Below are 23,154 nucleotides of genomic sequence, written 5' to 3'. Positions count from 1 at the left end.
TTCCTCGGGCCAGGGTCGTAAGTTGCCCCAGCGGAGGTAAGTCTTGCTTTTCGTTATAGACTGGTGCGCCTTCTTGTTCTGTTGAGGCAAGTTTTGGCAGTTATAGAGGATCCCAGACCTAATGGGTTGGTGGATCCTCGGTCTTCCGTTCCAGACGACAAGCAGGGTTTGACGACGGGGGATAAATCAGATCTCTTGTCGTATATTTCTTTTAAGTATCTTCTTCCAGTTCTGAGCTTTGGAAGAATTGGATCTCTGACTGGCTGGTCCTGTCAGTTTGTCCATTCTTCTGGGCATTTACCAGCGGGTGTTGCCCTTTTTTATTTTGATCCAGTTAGGATGTATTTTTGTTTAGCTTTGTAAGCTCATGTTATAAGTTTTTTTTCCTTTGTAAATATTTCTTCTCTGGAACTGTGATACTAGCGATTTTGTGGTCGCATTGGCGCTTATGCGGAAGTTATATGAAAAGTTAGGACATGTTATGTCTGCTGTTTGTCTGTTTAAATTGTCTATCCCTTACGGGTTGCGACTTTCAGTGGCCTTGGACAGTACTTGGGTGCCCTACGTATCAGGCTGGTCTTGGTTGCGTACTAGTTTCTGTCCCTGGAGCCTATATCAAACACGTGGTGCCCGTTATACTTGGCTGGTCCAGTTGGGGTGCCGAGTGGCTCACTCTGGTTTTTGAGTTTTGTTTTCTTGTTTTAGAAGTTCTAGTTTTCCTAGACGCCAGGCTGGTCCTTGTTTATTCTTCTGGGGGCATCAGAGGGGATTGTGCTCAATCCTGCTTGTCCTATACAGGTTTAGCGGGGGTTCCGAGATTTGGATCCTGCTACAGTGTACTCTGTTGGCTCAGTTTTCCATAGAATTCCATGGTGCCGGTGGTGTTTACTCATCTCCTCTTTTGAGGATTCCATTGAGGACTCTGTTTTACTTGATGATGGTATCTGTTCCTTTGGGTTGACGGAGTGTGGGCTTGTGTCCCATTTCCTTGGGGTTGGCCTTCTGGTCATCTGTTTCAGGAAGTTTGGGCCTTTTGGGGTTTTTTGCTTCTTCTGGGATCTCATCTGCTCCTATATTTTTGGAGCTTTGCAGATTATGTTGTCTCCTTTTTCCCTGTGTACGTGTCATGTTCTTACTCTTCTACTTACCTAATTTGTGACCATTTAATGTTATTGTATTCAACACTCATCTGCCCCTTTAAGTATACCAAATTCCTTTACATCCGCTATATAAGGCCACCTCCCAGTTACTTAGTTGCTTGGTATTGAAGCATAGTTACATTGCCTGTGCTTTCTCTCCCCCCTGAGCTTATGCATGCTGTAGTCTTCCTTGTTCCGGAGTTCTCTGCCCTGTTTTACCGGATTCACCTCCTTCCGCTGGTTGCGGGACTCCTGCTTACTACTCCTGACCGGAACCATCGTTGCGGTGACGTCACACGCCAACTCCTCTACCGCCTGACAGTCGATCAGCTGCTAAACCGAACTCCTCCAAGCAGTTTCTGCTCTCACTTCGGCCTCTGTCTTACTGCATCCATTTCAGGTACGCACTGCTCAGTAAATTTGTTTCCTCCATAAATTTGACCTTTACTTCCCTCACAAGTCTCAGAAACTCATATCGCTAGCAATCATTAATCAGTACTTTTGCAATCTGATACTCTCCCTAAATAAAAGCTGTGTTAACATTTGCACTGGTTGTTTTGAGCTGGTTGCTCTGCTGCAATTATTTAGTGAACATATCACAGGTGGCAGCCATAGAACAATGAACTAATATTTACCAGCTATCAATGTGCTTAAGAGGTTTCTGGGACTTCACATTGCTACTGTTAGCAATTGATGTAACTTCCCACTGTTCTCTGTGCTACAAAATAACATTTATAGTGCATCTCAGCAGCCGTGGTTCAAACCTAGCCATTTCATATTTACAGAGCCTGCTTCAGGCATCACAGTATGCCCCTACTTAGGCGTTTTGGGTTTTCCTCAGCCAGGGGTTAGGATGCTTGTCATTGTATGTTCCCTGAGCTGTAGGTGCTGATGGGGAGTTGATCCTGGTTGGATCTTGGAGATTTTGGTTATTTGCGCAATCCAGTTTCTAGGTTTGAGCTTGTTCTCTTGTTCGTTTTGCCTTAGTCTTTGGACTTAGTGGGTGCTGTCCCTAGAGCCTTTGGAGGCCTACCAGGGTAGCTGGGGTGTTCTTTGTTGCCTAGCACCTTTTTGGTGGGGCGTTTGCATCCCGCTGTGGGTCTTTATCGCACTCTGTATCTGGGCTATTTACTTGAACATTCGGGGTCCAAGGTACCTTGGATATGATGTCCCTTGATGGCTTAGTGGGATCTTTGCTGCTTGGAAAGCTGAAAGTCAAGAGTTCAAATCCAGCTTTGGCTGTGTACTCTTCATAATGTATGTCCTAAAAATACCCTTGCTGGGATTGTATCACCTGTTGTGCAAGATCTGTTTTGTTTGAGGTAACCTGGGGGTTCCGCAGGGGATATTAAGGACAGTTTGGTTCTGTATCCAGATCCAGTGGGACTGGTTTGCGACGGCACAGTTTCCCAGTGTGGGGACATCTTATGTTCCTATGGGAGGATTTTTCTCTCTATTCTCGGAGATTTGGATATTCTGCTGGATGGGCAGTGGTGGCCGGATGGTTCCTTCATTCCATTTTTTAACCCTTTGGGTCCTTATTCAACTTTCCATTCCATATCTGTGTGGGGTGAGCTGTTTTCGTTTTCCCTTTCTTGAGGTGGACTTGGCATTCCACAGTATCTGCCTGGCATTTGGTGGTTGTCCCTCCTGCCTTGCGTACAGATTGCCAGGTGTAGGACTGGTCTCTTGGGAGTATCCCTAGTCTTTGGGAAGGGAGCTGCATCTGGGTTCTGGAACCCAAGCTCTCTGTTTGGGGGGGCTGGATCCCCCCCTCCTTCCTGAAGGTTTTGGGTTAAGGTATTTTCATTCATTTGTCTTTTTGGACATTACCAGTCGATTTGTGCTGGGTCCGTTGCCCGGAGTGAGGGTTATGGATCTGTCTGATCTGTTGATCTTTGACCGCGTATCAGAGTTGGATCTTGTGAGCCTTCCTTTGGTGGGTGTTTTTGCAGTGGTTCCTTCCTCGGCAGCTAGTTTTTCTCTGCGGATTCCGGGTTCTATCCTCTCTCCCCTGCTTTCTTGGGGAAGTGTTGATTTGCAAGATTGTCTTTTCTATAGACAGTCCTGTGCAGCTTCTAGCTTGATTCGCTAGGGTTGGTGACTTGTGTTCACTTAGACCCTTTGCTGCAGGAAGTCTGGGGCTACTACAGAGCATTTTCAGTTGTTCCAATGCTGTTTTTTTGCGGATCCCGGGAATGGATAGTCTTTCAGTTGCTCCTTTCGGGGTGCGAGTTGGCACTCTGCGTAGGGGAGGGGTACTTCCTTCCTCCCTTTACTTTGAGGGCTTGTTTTTTGTCCCTTGGACTCCATTGAGATGTGGGTCTGGGATTTTTTCCCTTTGCTCTGATAGTTCGGTGGGGTTTTTTCATTGATTTTTCCCTGTCTTATCCTGGTTTACTCTTTTGGAGTTCTCTTGAGGTTTTTTTCTTTATTGCCCTAGTTCCTATGTGTTTCTGGGGGTCTTTGCGGCCTTCCTATCTCAGTCCTTTTTTCTTCCTCTTCAGGGAGACTGTGAATGTTTCCCCTCCTTCTGGTTGGGTTGAATTTATTTGAGGGCTGAGAGCCTGCGAGATTTTGTCTCCTCTTGGGCTCGGTCGAGTCTAATGATTCTGAGCGGTCTCTATCAAGTGCCTTGCTGGTTCTAACTGATAGGCAGTTATTCGTGCCTTTTCCTTTTTGTCCTTCTGCTTCTGATGCTTCTCAGGAATTGTCCCTTTGGGATGGCCTTAAGCCAAGACGAATGGTGCTCCAATTCTAACTATTACCAGAACTCCTATACCAATAAGGATCATGTACATAGAGAATATTCAGACTCTAGAAATAAAAAGAACTATGGAGATAATAACATCAATATATATAGGGAATATTCTGGGTTTAGAAATAACTATGAAAATGGGCATTCTCAAAATAAATTGTATCAGAAAACTTCTTATTCCAATAATTCCTATAAGGGTACTTCTAATTCCAATAAGGAAAGATTGGAATATAAAAATAGAGAGACCCACCATGACAAAGTCAGTTTAAGAAATAGAGAGAGGACACCATATGACTAACCACCATCATGATTCACACCATAATATACACATCAATGGATCCTCCCGCCCTTTTCATCAAGATATGCACCTCGAGAGACACAAATCAGGAACATTTCATACTCCCACAAATTATGGATGGACAGATCCAAACAGATACTCTCCACTACACACAGACAGAACCAATCAGAAAAAAAGGGAAAGGACACCCGATCATTCAGGGGGAAGAGGGGGAAGAAGACAGACACAGAAGGAGGTGCCAGAGAGAGTAGGAATACATAATATATCCTCAAAAATAATTACTGACAACGAAAAAGCAAAAAGCAATATTATCTAAAGGTTTGAAATGTATTTCAACACAAAGTGTAAATACCTTTCAATTGTTTATAGATGCACAAAAATGTAAATGTAATTTAACAGTAAAACGTTTCTTTGCAAAGAAAGACACCCTATATTATAATGTAGTAGTTACAACAAAGGATAAAGATTTCAGATCTTTTTTTAAAAAAAAACAAACCTAATTTTTATCCCTGTCTCTGCAAAGGCTCCAACATAGAAGTTTTTGGAAAACTTGTCCTTAAAAATATAGAAAATATACAACTCAAACCTAAATATTTTAATATGAACAAACAAGAATCTGAAATCTATCAGTCCCTAAACAAACGGGAAGACATTATTATCAAGGAAGCTGATAAGGGGGGGTATAGTTATCATGGACCGAGACTGTTACATGTGAGGAGGCGAATAGAAAATTGTCAGACGAAAATACATATCAAATTCTAAAAGAAAATCCAAAAAGAAATTTACAAAAGAACTTCATGACATGCTGTTACAAGCAATGGATAGGGAGATAATCTCAAAAGATGAATATTTATTTTTATATAAAGTGGATTAAAAAACGCCAATATTCTATTTCCTCCCCAAGTTCCATAAGAATCCAGATAGACCCCCCGGCAGGCCCATAATAAGATAGATCTTTAACACTGAATCTATCAGCTTTCATTGATTACGTCTTACAACCATATGCACAAACTGTCAATTCATATCTTAAAGATACGAAACATGTACTGAACATACATAAAGATAATAAATGGGAACCAGAATATTGCCGGGTCACAATGTATGTGACTTCCCTTTATTCCATTAAAGACCATCAAAAGGGTATACAAGCAATTAGGTGGAAGATGGAACAGGATCCAAAATTGGCAGTCCCTTTTTTAGAATTGATCATTCATTCTATTGAATATATATTGAAACATCATTTTTTTCTGGTTCAATAATAGTCAATATCTGCAAACTTGTGGAACCGCCACGGGCACCAGGTTGACCCCAAGTTATGTGAACATCTATATGGACTATTTCGAACACACATAAAAAAGATGATCATGGAGGTCCTTTACATTTTAACAATTGTCATTTGTATAATAAGAATCACTTATTGTGGCTAAGTATAGAAAAAGTTTCCCTACATTAGAGAGGAGGCAAGAATAGAAAAAGAGTTGGATAGATGGAAATTATGGTGGATCCACACTCTGAAAACATATGGCCATATCTTAGGATATAAGAGTAGCAGCATTTATGTAATATAATAGTTCACAAGTGCACATATAATATTTAATATTGGTATTTTATTCTATTTTATTTTAGATATATGGGAAAATTAACTTCATTACATAATATAAATGGGGTTTTGATAAGGACAAAAGAATATTGGCATTTATGTAAAATAACAGTTCACAAGTACACATATACCACTTAATATTGGCACTTTATTTTAGACATATAGGCATATAAAGTGCATCACACAATACAAATGAGCACTGAATTTTGGGCATTTATAACCCATCAAACATTCTAACACTAATATTATATTCAAGACAATAGTGTCTCACTTTATTCACTTTAAATTATATTAGGAATAATACACTTTATAATTAATTTAAATGCTATAGATATTTTTTGTGCTTTTGATTACTTTTGATTTTGAAATTTTTATGTAAATTCACATTGCATTACAAACTTATAAACTTGCTATTCATTCCCCTTAACTTTGTATATTCTAGAGTCAGATTACGGACTTTGCTGTTCGAGACGTGATTGGTCACGTGACATAAACAGAGAAATTACATAAAATAACCATTATTGATCAATAAGATATCACATGATTCGACATTAAACATGGAACTGTGATACAAACAAGCCGATGAATGAAATAGAGGCATCACTATTGGACACAAGATATCATCAGAGATAGGCACAGACAAAGGCTGTGGCAGACATTTTCCAAAGTACAGACCTTAGTGAAGGACACCAAGGTACATTTGAAATTAAAAACATTATTTTATAGTGCTTGGTGTTATTATACTGATGCAGATACCACTGATCCTATATAAAGCCCTCCTCTGGCTATACCCACGAGCCAGTGTCACTACTGTGTCTTTGTATAGTGCTTGGTGTTATTATACTGATGCAGATACCACTGATTCTATAACCAGCCCTTGTCTGGCTATACCCATGTGCCAGTGTCACTACTGTGTCATTATATAGTGCTGGGTGTTATTATACTGATGCAGATACCACTGATCCTATAACCAGCCCTCCTCTGGCTATACCCATGTGCCAGCGTCACTACTGTGTCATTATATAGTGCTGGGTGTTATTATACTGATGCAGATACCACTGATTCTATAACCATCTCTCCTCTGGCTATACCCATGTGCCAGTGTCACTACTGTGTCATTATATAGTGCTGGATGTTATTATACTGATGCAGATACCACTGATCCTATAACCAGTCCTCCTCTGGCTATACCTATGTGCCAGTGTCACTACTGTGTCATTATATAGTGCTGGATGTTATTATACTGATGCAGATACCACTGATCCTATAACCATCTCTCCTCTGGCTATACCCATGTGCCAGTGTCACTACTGTGTCATTATATAGTGCTGGGTGTTATTATACTGATGCAGATACCACTGATCCTATAACCATCTCTCCTCTGGCTATACCCATGTGCCAGTGTCACTACTGTGTCATTATATAGTGCTGGATGTTATTATACTGATGCAGATACCACTGATTCTATAACCAGCCCTTGTCTGGCTATACCCATGTGCCAGTGTCACTACTGTGTCATTATATAGTGCTTGGTGTTATTATACTAATGCAGATACCACTGATCCTATAACCATCTCTCCTCTGGCTATACCCATGTGCCAGTGTCACTACTGTGTCATTATATAGTGCTGGGTGTTATTATACTGATGCAGATACCACTGATCCTATAACCAGCCCTCCTCTGGCTATACCCATGTGCCTGTGTCACTACTGTGTCATTATATAGTGCTGGGTGTTATTATACTGATGCAGATACCACTGACCCTATAACCAGCCCTCCTCTGGCTATATGCATGTGCCAGTGTCACTACTGTGTCATTATATAGTGCAGATACCACTGATCCTTTAACCAGCCCTCCTCTGGCTATACCCATGAGCCAGTGTCACTACTGTGTCATTATATAGTGCTGGGTGTTATTATACTGATGCAGATACCACTGATTCTATAACTAGCCCTCCTCTGGCTATACCCATGTGCCAGTGTCACTACTGTGTCATTATATAGTGCTGGGTGTTATTATACTGATGCAGATACCACTGACCCTATAACCAGCCCTCCTCTGGCTATACCCATGAGCCAGTGTCACTACTGTGTCATTATATAGTACTGGGTGTTATTATACTGATGCAGATACCACTGATTCTATAACCAGCCCTCCTCTGGCTATACCCATGTGCCTGTGTCACTACTGTGTCATTATATAGCGCTGGGTGTTATTATACTGATGCCGATACCACTGATCCCATAAACCAGCCCTCCTCTGGCTATACCCATGAGCCAGTGTCACTACTGGGTCATTATATAGCGCTGGGTGTTATTATACTGATGCAGATACCACTGACCCTATAACCAGCCCTTGTCTGGCTATACGCATGTGCCAGTGTCACTACTGTGTCTTTGTATAGAGCTGGGTGTTATTATACAGATGCAGATACACATCCAGTATTTCACTCATTCTTTATTCCATAACTTATCACCCAATATCGCTTGCAGTCTCTTGACAATCCACTAACTTTATTCACACTACATATTTTTTTTTCTTCCTATTATTTAATCAGAAAGAAAAGATATACTAAGGTTGTGGCGGACACTACAAGGGCTAGTCACGGATTCATTGGATGGGAATAAATAGCAAATTAAAACATATGTTATTTCTGTGAGTCCAATTTCGGGAAACCGGAAGTGGAGTGTTACTAAAGTGTATTTAAACTGCCAGAGCGATTTACATAGCAGCAACTTTTAATATACATTGGGTATATATAGAGCTGTTTTAAAGTTGTTTTTCAGATTCGTTTTAATAAATGTTTGTTCTTTTGTGACAAATATTTTGCTGCTTTTGTAATGTCGCCGCACCTGAGTCTCCATAATATTGGAGAGATTCCATCGTAAAGAACCGAATTATGATTTTATCAGAGTGAGTATATTGCACCCATTTTTTATATGATAACTACAGCATATACCAGTGAGGTCTCTTATTCTCAGTGACAATCCATACGAAAAGAGGACAGCTGCAACTTCATTGGATCATACATCAATTCCCAGCACCATTGCATCTGAAGGCTGGAAAGAATTCATTGTGAGGGACAGAATTCTGACTTAAACAGAGTGAGTATACCGCACTCATTTTTACACGGTCTATTTTCAAATACACAAGTGAAGTTTTTCTCATCTTCAGCAATTTTCGGAAGCTTACCTGGAATAGATCCACAATAAGAAAAAAGGAAAATTAGGACCTGCGCCATCTATACCTGAACTTTATCTATTTCAGCAGTCCCTTGGGAGATACTGCAAGAAGGCAGCGGTCTATTTAGAGGGGAGGATTGTTTCTTACCATCACATACAGTAATTTTTTAAGATCTAAATAATCTGTATTTGTATTTGTTTTCGTGCGGATAGATGCTCTAGCGGTTCCTTGGAGGTTTTCTCTGGCTTATCTGTTTCCTCTGTTTGCTCTCCTTCCGCGAGTCATTGCTCGTATCAAACAGAAGAGAGCATTGGTGATACTAATAGCTCCTGCATGGCCTCGCATCTAGTGAGGATGTCATCTCTACCTCCTTGGAGGTTACCTCAGAGGAAGGACCTTCTACTTCAGGGTCCTTTCCTCCATCCAAACATAGATTCTTTGAAACTGACTGCTTGGAGATTGAACGCCTAGTTCTGTCTAGACATGGTTTTTCTGAAGCGGTCATTGAAACTATGATTCAGGCTCGAAAACCGGTTACTCGCAAGATTTACCATAAGATATGGCATAAATATTTTTATTGGTGCGAATCTAAGGGGTTCTCCTGGAGCTGGGCGAGGATTCCCCAGATTTTGTCATTTCTTCATGATGGCCTGGATAAGGGTTTATTGGTCAGTACCCTAAAGGGTCAGATTTCTGCATTATCTATCCTTTTGCACAAACGTCTGGCAGACTTACCAGATGTTCAAGCCTTTGTACAGGCCCTGGTTAGAATCAGACCTGTGTTTAAACCTGTTGCTCCCCTCTGGAGCCTAAATTTAGTTCTTAAAATTTTGTAGCAGGCTCCGTTTGAGCCGATGCATGTTGTTGATATAAAACTTATTCTGGAAGGTTTTGTTTCTTGTTGCTATTTCTTCCTCTCGAAGAGTGTCTGAACTTTCAGCTCTGCAGTGTGATTCCCCGTACCTTATTTTTCATGCTGATAAGGCGGTCCTTCGTACTAAATTGGGTTTTCTTCCTAAGCTGGTTTCGGGTCGAAACATTAATCAGGAAATTGTTGTTCCTTCCTTTTATCCTAATTCTTCTCAAAAGGAACGTTTTTTGCATAACTTGGATGTTGTGCGTGCTCTAAAATTCTACTTGCAAGCTACAAAAGATTTTCAGCAATCTTCTGCCCTGTTTGTTGTTTTCTCTGGAAAGCGTAAAGGTCAGAAGGCCACTTCTATTTCTCTGTTTGGCAAGTTTGATTCATTTGGCTTATGAGACTGCTGGACAGCAGCCTCCTGAGAGAATTACGTCTTATTCCACTAGGGCTGTCTTATCAAGCCTTTTAGCCTGTAACTCAACGTCAGTACCGCACTTGTAAAAATAGCTTTTTTTCACGGGATTCCCATAGCGCTGGTATTACGAGTTTTGCGGTGAGGCTAAAAAACCTGTGTTATAGCCTAAAATGACAAGATCCATAACGCCATGTAAAAGCAGTAGTTATGAGTTTTACGCTACAAAACTATTACATAAAACTCATAGCTTAAAAGTGTCACAAAGTACACTAACACCCATAAACTACCTTTTAACCCCTAAACCGAGGCCCTCCCACATCGCAAACACTATATTAAACTTATTAACCCCCTAATCTGCCGCTCCCAACATCTCTGGCACAAAAAATATTAACCACTTTAATAAACGTATTAACCCCTAAACCACCGCTCACCTGCATCGCAACCAGTATTTAAATATAATGAACCCCTAATCTGCCGTCCGCCCACATCGCCCCCACTATACCAAAGTTATTAAGCCCTCCACCGCCACCACTATAATAAACCTATTAACCCCTAAACCGCAAGCCCTCCACATTGCAATAAACTAAATTAAACGAGTAACCCCTAAACCTAACGCCCCCCTAACTTTAGATTAAAATGACAATTTCCCTAATTTAAATTAAATTAAAACGTACCTGTCAAAGTAAAAGAACTAAGTTTAAACTAACAATTAAACTAATATAATTATTAAACTTAAATTAAACTAACTACCAATTAAATAAAACTAAACTACACTTTAAAAAATCCTAACACTACTATAAAAATTACAAACTATCTAATTACAAAAAATAAATACTAAATTACAAAAAAATAAAAAACACTAAATTTAAGAAAAATAACTAACGAAATTATCAAAAATAATAGCCCTATCAAAATAAAAAGGCCCACCCTAAATAAAAATAAAAAACCTACCCTACAATGAACTACCAATAGCCCTTTTGTATGGCATTGCCCTAAATTAAACAGCTCTTTTATCTGAAAAAAAAGATACAAAGACCCCCCCCCAACAGTAAAACCCACCACCCAACCAACCCCCCAAAATAAAAAACCTAACTCTAAAAAAAGCTAAGCTACCCATTGCCCTGAAAAGGGCTAACATCCTATTGGCTGTTCAAATCAGCCAATAGGATTTAAGCAGCTCTCATTCTATTGGATGATGAATAATCCAATAGAATGAGAGCTGCTTTAATCTTATTGGCTGATTTGAACAGCCAATAGGATTTTAGCAGCTCTCATTCTATTAGATGATTCATCATCCAATAGAATGAGAGCTGCTTAAATCCTACTGGCTGATTTGAACAGCCAATAGGATTTTAGCAGCTCTAATTCCTATTGGCTGATTCAAAGAGGCTGCCTGGATGAAGACTTCTCGCCCCCTGGATGAGGACTTCGCCGCCTGGATGAAGATCGTACAAACGGGACTTCAAAAACTGTAAGTGGCTCTTTTTAAGGTTTTTTGGGGTGTGTTTTTTTTTTTTTTTTTAGTTTAGGGTTTGGGCTTGTAAAAGAGCTAAATGCCCTTTTAAGGGTAATGCCAATCCAAGTGGCCTTTTCAGGGCAATGGTTAGCTTAGGCTTTTTTAGATAGTTTTTTTTTTATTTTGTGGTTTGGAGGGTGGGGGTTTGTAAGGTTAGTGGGTCTTTTATATAGGTAAAAGAGCTGTTTAACTTAGGGCAATGCCCTACAAAAGGCCCTTTTAAGGGCTATTGGTAGTTTATTCTAGATTAGGTTTTTTATTTTGGGGTGTTTTTTTAAATGGGTATTAGAATAGGAATAATTTTTATTTTTGTTAACTTGTTTGTTATTTTATGTAATGTATTTTTTTTGTTCTGGGTGGGTTTTTATTTTTAGATTAGGGCTTGGGCATTTCACAAAAGAGCTGAATGCCCTTTTAAGGGCAATGCCCAAACAAATGCCGTTTTCAGGGCAATGGTTAGCTTAGTTTTACTTTATTTTTATTTTGTGGGTTTGGCGGGTGGGGGTTTGTATACTGTTAGGGGGTGTTTGTTTTGTAGCAAAAGAGCTGTTAACTTTAGGGCAATGCCCTACAAAAGGCCCTTTTAAGGGCCCTTGGTAGTTTATTCTAGATTAGGCTTTTTTATTTTGGGGTGTTTTTTTTTTTTTAAAGAGTATTAGAATAGGAATAATTTTTATTGTTTTATATAATTTTGTTTGTTATTTTTTGTAATGGCAGTTTTTTTTTATTTTTAGTAATTTTAGTGTTTTTTATTTTTTGTAATGGTAGGTTTTAGTGTAAGGCAGCTTAGGTTTTATTTCACAGATAAGTTTGTATATTTTAGCTATGTAGTTAGTAAATAGTTAATAACTATTTACTAACTAGTCTACCTAGTTAAAATAAATACAAACTTACCTCTGAAATAAATTAAAACCTAAGCTAGCTACAATATAACTATTAGTTATATTGTAGCAAGCTTAGGTTTTATTTCACAGGTATTTAGTTTTAAATATGAATTATTTAGTTAATAATTGTAACTCTAATTTAGCTCTATTTTAATTATGTTAAAGTTAGGGTTAGGGTTACATAAGGGTTAGGTTTACGTTAGGGTTAGGTTTAAGGGTTAATATAGTTTAATTTAGGTTGTTGTGATGTGGGGGGCTGGCGGTTTGGGGTTAATAGATTTATTTAAAGGTAGTGATGTGGGAGGCCAGAGGTTTAGGGGTTAATAAATTTATTTAGTTGCTGCAATGTCGGGGAGCAGCGGAATAGGGTTTAATCATTTTATTTAGGTGGCGGCGATATCAGGGGTGGCAGATTAGGGGTTAATAACATTATGCAGGTGCTGGCGATGTCGGTTGGGGGCAGATTAGGGGTGTTTAGACGTGGAGTTTATATTCAGGTGTTATGCTTAAACGTTAGTTTTTTTTTCCCGATAGACATAAATGGGGTTCCGTTACGGAGCTTTTCTTTCCGCGATCGCAGGTGTTAGATTTTTCTGACCCGCTCTCCCTATTGATCTCTATGGGGAAAGCGTACACAAGGACGTCAAAACAGCGCTTGTTTTCGGTGCGGTATGGAGCTTAAAAGCACCATATCGCACGCACAAGCCGGGTTTTTAAAAACTTGTAATCGCTGCGCTATAGGGGATTCAGTAACGCAACTTATGTTGCGTTCATTAATTTTCATATAGCGCGCATAACTCGTAATCTACCTGATATTAATTTGTCAAGCTGTAAAAAAAAAAAATGAAACAATCGTGAAATATTTGGGGAGAAAACCCCTAAACCACCCTCTCTTTTTTTTCCCCTCAAGAGCAGCATAGGCTACTTTTGGACCTCAATTATCTAAACTCTCTAAGCTGAGGGTTTTTAAGTGAAACAGGCCACTTTTGGACCTGTACTACTCGGTCGCACCTCCTATGTCTGCCAGGACCACGGGTGGCTCCAGAAAACTCAAAGTTCAAAGGAGGGCAAATGGACTAGTGATAGGGCCACTATTGGACCTTTGTCTGACATTTATAAACAACTCAAATAATGACACTTGCGGTACGTACATTTAAGAGGAACTATACTATGAAAAACTATACAGAACATTCTACATGTGAAAAACATGTAGAAACATTTTGATTATCAGAAATAATGTCTGTGAACCTACTATAGAGTCCCACTAATGAACAATTTGCAGAAAGCTGACCTTTATGGGGTCCAAACTTCTATGCTGTAATAAATTACCATGGGGGGTAGTTATCAACGTGTCAACTTTCCTGCCTTTGCCGGCCCAATACGCCCACCTAAGCTCGCCTCACATCGCCGCCGCGGACCTGAAAAATTTTGCCTAAGATATCAAATAAAGCTGTCAAAAAGCCGCGCACCAAGTACGGGGCGATGAGCAGCGGACTGTAAGAGTTATCACTCATCCGATCTCGCTGCTCTTCGGCTTTTTCCCAACTTTATTGCTAGCCTGTCACTAAGCACTCACACTAAACTACATTGTTCTACCCCCTATACCGGCACCCCCGGAGCCCCCCGCAACTAAATAAAGTTATTAACCCCTAAACCGCCGCTCCTAGACCCTGCCGCAACTCTGATAAATGTATTAACCCCTAAACCGCCGCTCCTAGACCCTGCCGCAACTCTGATAAATGTATTAACCCCTAAACCGCCGCTCCCGGACACCGCTGCCACCTACATTATACCTATTAACCCCTATCCTGCCCCCCTATACCGTCGCCCTCTATAATAAAGTTATTAACCCCTATCCTGCTGATCCCGCACCTCGCCGCAACTAAATAAATAGTTTAACCCCTAAACCGCCGCTCCCGGACCCTGCCACAACCTATATTAAATTTAGTAACCCCTAACCTGCCCCCCCTACACCGTCGCCACCTATAATAAATTTATTAACCCCTATCCTGCCCCCCACTACACCGCCGCCACTGTAATAAATTTATTAACCCCTAAACCTAAGTCTAACACTAACCCTAACACCCCCCTAACTTAATATTAATTAAATAAATCTAAATAATATTTCTATTATGAACTAAATTAACCCTATTTAAAACTAAATACTTACCTTTAAAATAAACCCTAATATAGCTACAATATAAATAATAATTATATTGTAGCTATTTTAGGATTTATTTTTATTTTACAGGTAACTTTGTATTTATTTTAGCTAGTTAGAATAGTTATTAAATAGTTATTAACTATTTAATAACTACCTAGCTAAAAGAAATACAAAATTACCTCTAAAATAAATCCTAACCTAAGTTACAATTAAACCTAACACTACACTATCATTAAATTAATTAAATAAATTAACTACAAATAACTACAATTAATTACAATTACATAAACTAAAGAAGTTACAAACATTTTAAAAATATTACAACAATTTTAAGCTACTTACACCTAATCTAAGCCCCCTAATAAAATAACAAACCCCCCCAAAATAAAAAAATGCCCTACCCTATTCTAAATTAAAAAAGTTCAAAGCTCTTTTACCTTACCAGCCCTTAAAAGGGCCATTTGTGGGGCATGCCCCAAAGAATTCAGCTTTTTTGCCTGTAAAAGAAAAATACAACTCCCCCAACATTAAAACCCACCACCCACATACTCCTAATCTAACCCAAACCCCCCTTAAAATAACCCAACACTAATCCAAATGGAATTAAGGTAGGAAAAATCTGATTGGATTATTGAATCAGCCAATCAGATTCAAGTTCAATCCGATTGGCTTATCCAATCAGCCAGATTGAGCACGCATTCTATTGGCTGTTTCGATCAGCCAATAGAATGCAAGCTCAATCTGATTGGCTGATTGGATCAGACAATCGGATTGAACTTGAATCTGATTGGCTGATTCAATCAGCCAATCAGATTTTTCCTACCTTAATTCCGATTGGCTGATAGAATCCTATCAGCCAATCGGAATTGAAGGGACACGTAATACAAATTATGTATATGTATATTTAGTTTCACTGTACGTTCACTAGATTTGTCACTGGGAAATATCACCAATAAAAGGCAGACAAGATTGATATGAAAAGGTCTAGCTAAGGAGGACAGGGCTTTGAATATTAAAAATCCACGGCAATGTTTCCCCATTTAAATACAGGTCACCATGAGACGCCCTCAGCACAACTATATATTCGTCTTTTTTGCGATCGATTTTTTAATAAAGACAAAAAAAAATTCTATTAAAGTTATAGGATCTGGGGGATTGTATAGTATAATGTTAGATGATAAGTGCAATGAAGCTTACTGTTTCCACGCATATTCTATTGTGTCCTTAAGCGTGTATTTTTACTCATTTTAAGACTGCTATTGGGCGTTCTCAATATTCAGATTTACATTATATTGACAATGTGCATTCGCGATTGCAATATTCATAATATAATAACATAATATTCACAATATTGCGATTGCCCAATCCTGTTTTATCTATAGATATATATTAATACAGAACATGTTTGCTACAGAACGATCGCAAAATTGTAAGTAAAACATGATCTTGCAATATTGTAAAGTATGAATATTGCAATTGCGCGTTCTCAATATAATGTAAATCTGAATATTGAGAAAGCGCAATAGCAATGTTAAGAGTAAAAATACGCGCCTATGGACACATTAGAAGATTAGTACAATCACGTTTATAGTCTACATCCATATTGCTACATTATACTATACATATACAGTAAACAATGTATATACATCTATCGTATACCCACATGCCCCAGCTGCTATAGGTGTATTATTGATATGTTTAATTCACTACTGTACAGTAAGATTATACCAGGGCTCACAATTTCCCCTAGCTCACTAGCCAATGGCGAGTGGAAATTTAACAGTGGTGAGTGAATATTTACAAATATTATCTAAAATGATATTATACATCCATAAAAGGGCAAGGATATGTTATTCCTCTAGGGCTATAGGGACCCGTTTAGTGCTTAAACGGTCACTTTCGAGAAGGTAAACAGGGGCAGAGAGAGATTTGTGATGAAGAGGGAAAGTGGAGAAAAAAAAAAAGAGTTAAGAGAGGTGAGAGAGTGTAAAGAGAAGATATGACCTGAGAAAGAAGAAGGCGGTAAAAAGAGAAATTGAAGAGAGGAGGGGGTGGAGATAGAAGAGAGTTGATAATTATAAAATAATGTTTCCATGTCTGCTATTTCCTCATAATAATGTCAACACTCTCTGCTTTCTTTCAGTCCCACAATTTCTTTTTCTGTCCAGCTGTTGTCTTCTCCAGAACCCTAGTTGATGTTGCTAACTGCTATGCACTTATTTTTATCAATTTATTACTGTATGTATCATTATTTAATTTATAGCATAAAATAATATTTAAAAAATTACTGCACAATAAGGTGTTTCACATTGGCATATAAGCATCACCAGCCAGTGAAATGTACGGTAAAACACCTCTCTGTCTATAAACAGAACTGTCAGCCCTTTGGAATATTTCGCTGTTTTGTGCGTCATTGCATCAGATCCATCTTGAATATCTCACCACGTTTGATCATGAGAGCCTTAGCCCCTAAAAATTTGAAACTAACTATTATAGATATTCAGTCAGTTCCTTAGCCTCTGTACCTTTCTGGTCGGAATTCTTCAGGTTCTGGCCAGATCTCTGGATTGCGATGCAACACGTAGACTGGGATCATGGTCACTACTCCTGACGGGATGGTCACTCCATTTATTTCTGTGGTTTTCTTACAAACTCTTTCAATTCTTCCAGCTGCAGGATAGAGCCTTAAACTCTCATTAACCACCATCTCCAGATATTCCATCTGCATCACGGCGTTGTATGTGGGTGGAGCCTGCGGACAGCGGTGTAACCAAAAGCAATAGTTAGTATTAACTGCACCATGTCCTCTGCTGGACACACAGATATTGCTTCACATTCTCACCTTGTTGGGCAGCAATGTTTCAATCTCCTCCTGCACTTTGTTTTGCACATCAGGATGCGTTGCTAGATTGTACGCTAGAAACATCAGAGCAGTGCTGGTTGTCTCGTATCCGGCCAGAAGAAAGACTAGAGACTGGGCCATAATCTCAGTGTCTGTGAGCACTGCAGAAGAACTGGGTGTGAGAATTGCCCTATATACCATGTGTGAGTGATTATGTATTATACAAGGGATTGCTTGTGATATTCATACACTACAGAACTATGGAATATTTTGTGGTTTATTAAGTGAACACACAGTGGTTATAAAATAAAGAATAAGGGAAACAAATCCCACACAGGGTACAGTAGGGGTAGTAAGGAGCGTGATACCAGCACAGGGTACAGTAGCTGTAGTGAGGAACATGATACCAGCACAGGGTACAGTAGGTGTACTGAGGAGGTGATACCAGAACAGGGTACAGTAGGTGTAGTGAGGAGATAATACCAGCACAGGGTACAGTAGGTGTAGTGAGGAACATGATACCAGCACAGGGTACAGTAGGTGTAGTGAGGAACGTGATACCAGCACAGGGTACAGTAGGTGTAGTGAGGAGGTTATACCAGCACATGGTACAGTAGGTGTAGTGAGGAACATGATACCAGCACAGGGTACAGTAGGTGTAGTGAGGAACGTGATACCAGCACAGGGTACAGTAGGTGTACTGAGGAGGTGATACCAGCACAGGGTACAGTAGGTGTAGTGAGGAACGTGATACCAGCACAGGGTACAGTAGGTGTAGTGAGGAGATGATACCAGCACAGAGTACAGTAGGTATAGTGAGGAACTTGATACCAGCACAGGGTACAGTAGGTATAGTGAGGAACTTGATACCAGCACAGGGTACAGTAGGTTTAGTGAGGAGGTGATACCATCAAAGGGTACAGTAGGTATAGTGAGGAACTTGATACCAGCACAGGGTACAGTAGGTATAGTGAGGAACTTGATACCAGCACAGGGTACAGTAGGTGTAGTGAGGAGGTTATACCAGCACAGGGTACAGTAGGTGTAGTGAGGAACATGATACCAGCACAGGGTACAGTAGGTGTAGTGAGGAACGTGATACCAGCACAGGGTACAGTAGGTGTACTGAGGAGGTGATACCAGCACAGGGTACAGTAGGTGTAGTGAGGAGATAATACCAGCACAAGGTACAGTAGGTGTAGTGAGGAACGTGATACCAGCACAGGGTACAGTAGGTGTAGTGCGGAGATGATACCAGCACAGAGTACAGTAGGTATAGTGAGGAACTTGATACCAGCACAGGGTACAGTAGGTATAGTGAGGAACTTGATACCAGCACAGGGTACAGTAGGTTTAGTGAGGAGGTGATGCCATCAAAGGGTACAGTAGGTGTAGTGAGGAGATGATACCAGCACAGGGTACAGTAGGTATAGTGAGGAACTTGATACCAGCACAGGGTACAGCAGGTGTAGTGAGAAGGTGATACCAGCACGGGGTACAGTAGGTGTAGTGAGGAGGTGATACCAGCACGGGGTACAGTAGGTGTAGTGAGGAGGTGATACCAGCACAGGGTACAGTAGGTATAGTGAGGAGGTGATACCAGCACAGGGTACAGTAGGTGTAGTGAGGAGATGATACCAGCACAGAGTACAGTAGGTGTAGTGAGGAGATGATACCAGCACAGGGTACAGTAGGTGTAGTGAGGAATTTGATACCAGCACAGGGTACAGTAGGTGTAGTGAGGAGATGATACCAGCACAGGGTACAGTAGGTGTAGTGAGGAACTTGATACTAGCACAGGGTACAGTAGGTGTAGTGAGGAGGTGATACCAGCACAGGGTACAGTAGGTGTAGTGAGGAGGTGATACCAGCACAGGGTACAGTAGGTGTAGTGAGGAGGTGATACCAGCACAGGGTACAGTAGGTGTAGTGAGGAGGTGATACCAGCACAGGGTACAGTAGGTGTAGTGAGGAGATGATACCAGCACAGGGTACAGTAGGTGTAGTGAGGAGGTGATACCAGTACAGTAGGTGTAGTGAAGAATGTGATACCAGCACAGGGTACAGTAGGTGTAGTGAGGAGGTGATACCAGTACAGGGAACAGTAGGTGTAGTGAGAAGGAGGTGATACCAGTACAGTAGGTGTAGTGAGGAGGAGGTGATACCAGCACAGGGTACAGTAGGTGTAGTGAGGAGGAGGTGATACCAGCACAGGGTACAGTAGGTGTAGTGAGGAGGAGGTGATACCAGTACAGGGTACAGTAGGTGTAGTGAGGAGGTGATACCAGTACAGTAGGTGTAGTGAGGAGGAGGTGATACCAGTACAGGGTACAGTAGGTATAGTGAGGAGGTGATACCAGCACAGGGTACAGTAGGTATAGTGAGGAGGTGATACCAGCACAGGGTACAGTAGGTATAGTGAGGAGGTGATACCAGCACAGGGTACAGTAGGTATAGTGAGGAGGTGATACCAGCACAGGGTACAGTAGGTGTAGTGAGGAACTTGATACCAGCACAGGGTACAGTAGGTGTAGTGAGGAATATGATACCAGCACAGGGTACAGTAGGTGTAGTGAGGAGGTGATACCAGCACAGGGTACAGTAGGTGTAGTGAGGAGGTGATACCAGCACAGGGTACAGTAGGTGTAGTGAGGAGGTGATACCAGCATGGAGTACAGTAGGTGTAATGAGGAAATGATACCAGCACAGGGTACAGTAGGTGTAGTGAGGAATATGATACCAGCACAGGGTACAGTAGGTGTAGTGAGGAGGTGATACCAGCACAGGGTACAGTAGGTGTAGTGAGGAGGTGATACCAGCACAGGGTACAGTAGGTGTAGTAAGGAGGTGATACCAGCACAGGGTACAGTAGGTGTAGTAAGGAGGTGATACCAGCACAGGGTACAGTAGGTGTAGTGAGGAGGTGATACCAGCACAGGGTACAGTAGGTGTAGTGAGGAGGTGATACCAGCACAGGGTACAGTAGGAGCAATGAGGAACATGATAACAGCACAGAGTACAGTAGGTCTAGTGGCTATATTACAAGTGGCAAGCTCGAGGGTAAACTTCACTAGAAGTAAGTTTTTTGTGTGTCAGGTAGGCTTTTCTTGCACGACTAAGTGCACGGAACTTGCTCTATACGTCCACTGGATTTTCCTCACTAACAACGCTCGCTTTTCTATGCAAGAGCTTATTAACTACTTGTGCATTTTTGTTGTTTCTTGACCACGTAATTCAACTGTCTTGTCTAGGGTGTATGGTCCAATAACTTAGATCTCACATCATATTACCTGCCCAGGTTATACCTCATGTATTTTCAGGGGTTCTGTGCGCAGCTCGGTGTAGTTGTTTGGACCACCATTCTATCATATTTCTATTGCCATTTTTCATGCTTTGATCATTTGTATGCTGCATTCACAGTGTTATTCTAATGTTATATATAGCTACATGCGTTTCATCTTTAATAAGAGAGTATTTCCAATAAATTAGATCCCACTTTCGTTTACCTGCCCAGGCCATACCTCCACAATACATTGTTAGGATTCTGTGTGCAGTTGGGTGTAGTTATCTAGAATACATCTCTACTTAACCTATGATTTTTACTGCATGTGTTTGTGTATACAGGTACCTTGGTTCACCCTGACCGGTCAGATTTATTGTTATTTTCTCTTGTAAGATGTATCGAGTCCACGGATTCATCCATACTTGTGGGATATTTTACTTCCCAACAGGAAGTGACAGAAAGAGCACCCACAGCAGAGCTGTCTATATAGCTCCTCCCTTAGCTCCACCCCCCCCAGTCATTCTCTTTGCCTGCTTAACTGCTAGGAAGGGCAAAGTGAGTGTGGTGACAAAAATGTTAGTTTTTATTTTCTCAAGCAAAAGTTTGTTATTTTAAATGGTACCGGTGTGTACTATTTACTCTCTGGCAGAAGACGGATGAAGATTTCTGCAAGGAGGATGATGATCTTAGCATTTTGTAACTAAGATACACTGCTGTTCTCACAGGGGCTGAAGAGTACAGGAAAACTTCAGTTGGGGGAACAGTTTGCAGGCTAAACTGCATTAAGGTATGTTCAGTCTATTTTTTTCTAGACAGACTGTGTTATTTCTAGAAAAGGCTGGCTATATCCCCATGAGGGAAAGGTAAGCTGTATTCAGTAAAAGAGGAATCCAAGCTTGCATAAAGGGCTCATAGTTACTGGTGACACTGATAGGAAAAAACGTTTTGGTTCAATATGCAAATAAAAAGTTTTTTGAGGGACTTTAAGGGGTCTTTGTGGCTTATTTAAGGGTTATTAACCCACATGGCTAGTTTAAGAAACACTCTGTGGTGTTTCTTTTAGGCCCCATAACATCGAGTGAGGTGGGAGGGGCCTATTTTCAGTTGCACAGTTTTATTTACCTCAGAAGCATCCAGCTACTTCTCCAGAGATTCCTGCTGTATTTGAGGGCTGTAAAGAGGTTTTTTTCCCCACAAATCGTTCCTAATGGGCAGGTAGGCGCCACAGCAGAGCTGTGGCAAGGTGCTGAATGTTATTTTACCGGTTTTTAAGTTTTTTCAATCCGGTTTTTACATTAAGGGGTTAATTGTTTATTTGCATAGCGGTGCAAAGTTACTAAGGCTTTATGATGCTACTGAAAATTTTTTGTTGTGTTTACTGCTTTTTTACACTGTTTTGCAGCTTTTTTTCTCTTAAAGGCACAGTACCGTTTTTGTTTAAAGTGTTATTTACTTTGATTAAAGTGTTTTCCAGCTTGCTTGTTACATTACTAGCCTGTTTAACATGTCTGACACCAAGGAAAATCCTTGTTCTATGTGTTTAGAAGCCATTGTGGAACCCCCTCTTAGAATGTGTCCCACTTGCACTGATATGTCTATAAATTATAAAGAGCATATTTTAGCACTTAAAAATATTGCAATAGATGATTCTCAGTTAGAAGGAAATTAGGGTTTAGCATCTAGCTCTCCCCAAGTGTCACAACCAGTAACGCCCGCACAAGTGACGCCAAGTACCTCTAGTGCGTCTAATTCATTTACTTTACAAGACATTGCCACAGTTATGAATAACACCCTCACAGAGGTTCTCTAAACTGCCTGGTTTACAAGGAAAGCGTGACAGCTCTGGGTTAAGAATAAATGCTGAGCCGTCTGACGCTTTAGTAGCCGTATCCGATATACCCTCACAATGTTCTGAAGTAGGGGTAAGGGATTTGTTATCTGAGGGAGAGATTTCTGATTCAGGAAAGACGCTCCCTCAGACAGATTCTGATATGACGGCCTTTAAATTTAAGCTTGAACACCTCCTCTTATTGCTCAAGGAGGTATTAGCTACTCTAGACGATTGTGACACTATAGTGGTCCCAGAGAAATTGTGTAAAATGGACAGATACTTAGAGGTTCCTGTTTACACTGATGTTTTTCCAGTCCCTAAGAGGATTGTGACTATTGTTACTAAGGAGTGGGATAGACCAGGTATTCCGTTCGCTC

At 40.6% G+C, this 23,154-nt stretch overlaps 1 protein-coding gene across 1 annotated transcript in view; it reads right to left on the bottom strand.

Annotated features, from left to right (window-relative positions):
• The window catches only part of LOC128638440 (cytochrome P450 3A29), an 89,318-nt gene that overhangs the window by 14,930 nt on the left and 51,234 nt on the right, over positions 1-23,154 (bottom strand). The window contains exons 10-11 of the mRNA XM_053690391.1: positions 17,664-17,824; positions 17,347-17,573 (exon numbers count right to left, since the gene is read on the bottom strand). Of these exons, the coding sequence (XP_053546366.1) occupies positions 17,347-17,573; positions 17,664-17,824 (388 nt within the window). The remainder of the gene's footprint in view (positions 1-17,346; positions 17,574-17,663; positions 17,825-23,154) is intronic.

This window comes from Bombina bombina, chromosome 8 (assembly GCF_027579735.1).
Source record: "Bombina bombina isolate aBomBom1 chromosome 8, aBomBom1.pri, whole genome shotgun sequence".
NCBI classification, from domain to species: Eukaryota; Metazoa; Chordata; class Amphibia; order Anura; family Bombinatoridae; genus Bombina; species Bombina bombina.
This window is presented reverse-complemented; position numbering and strand designations above follow the sequence as displayed.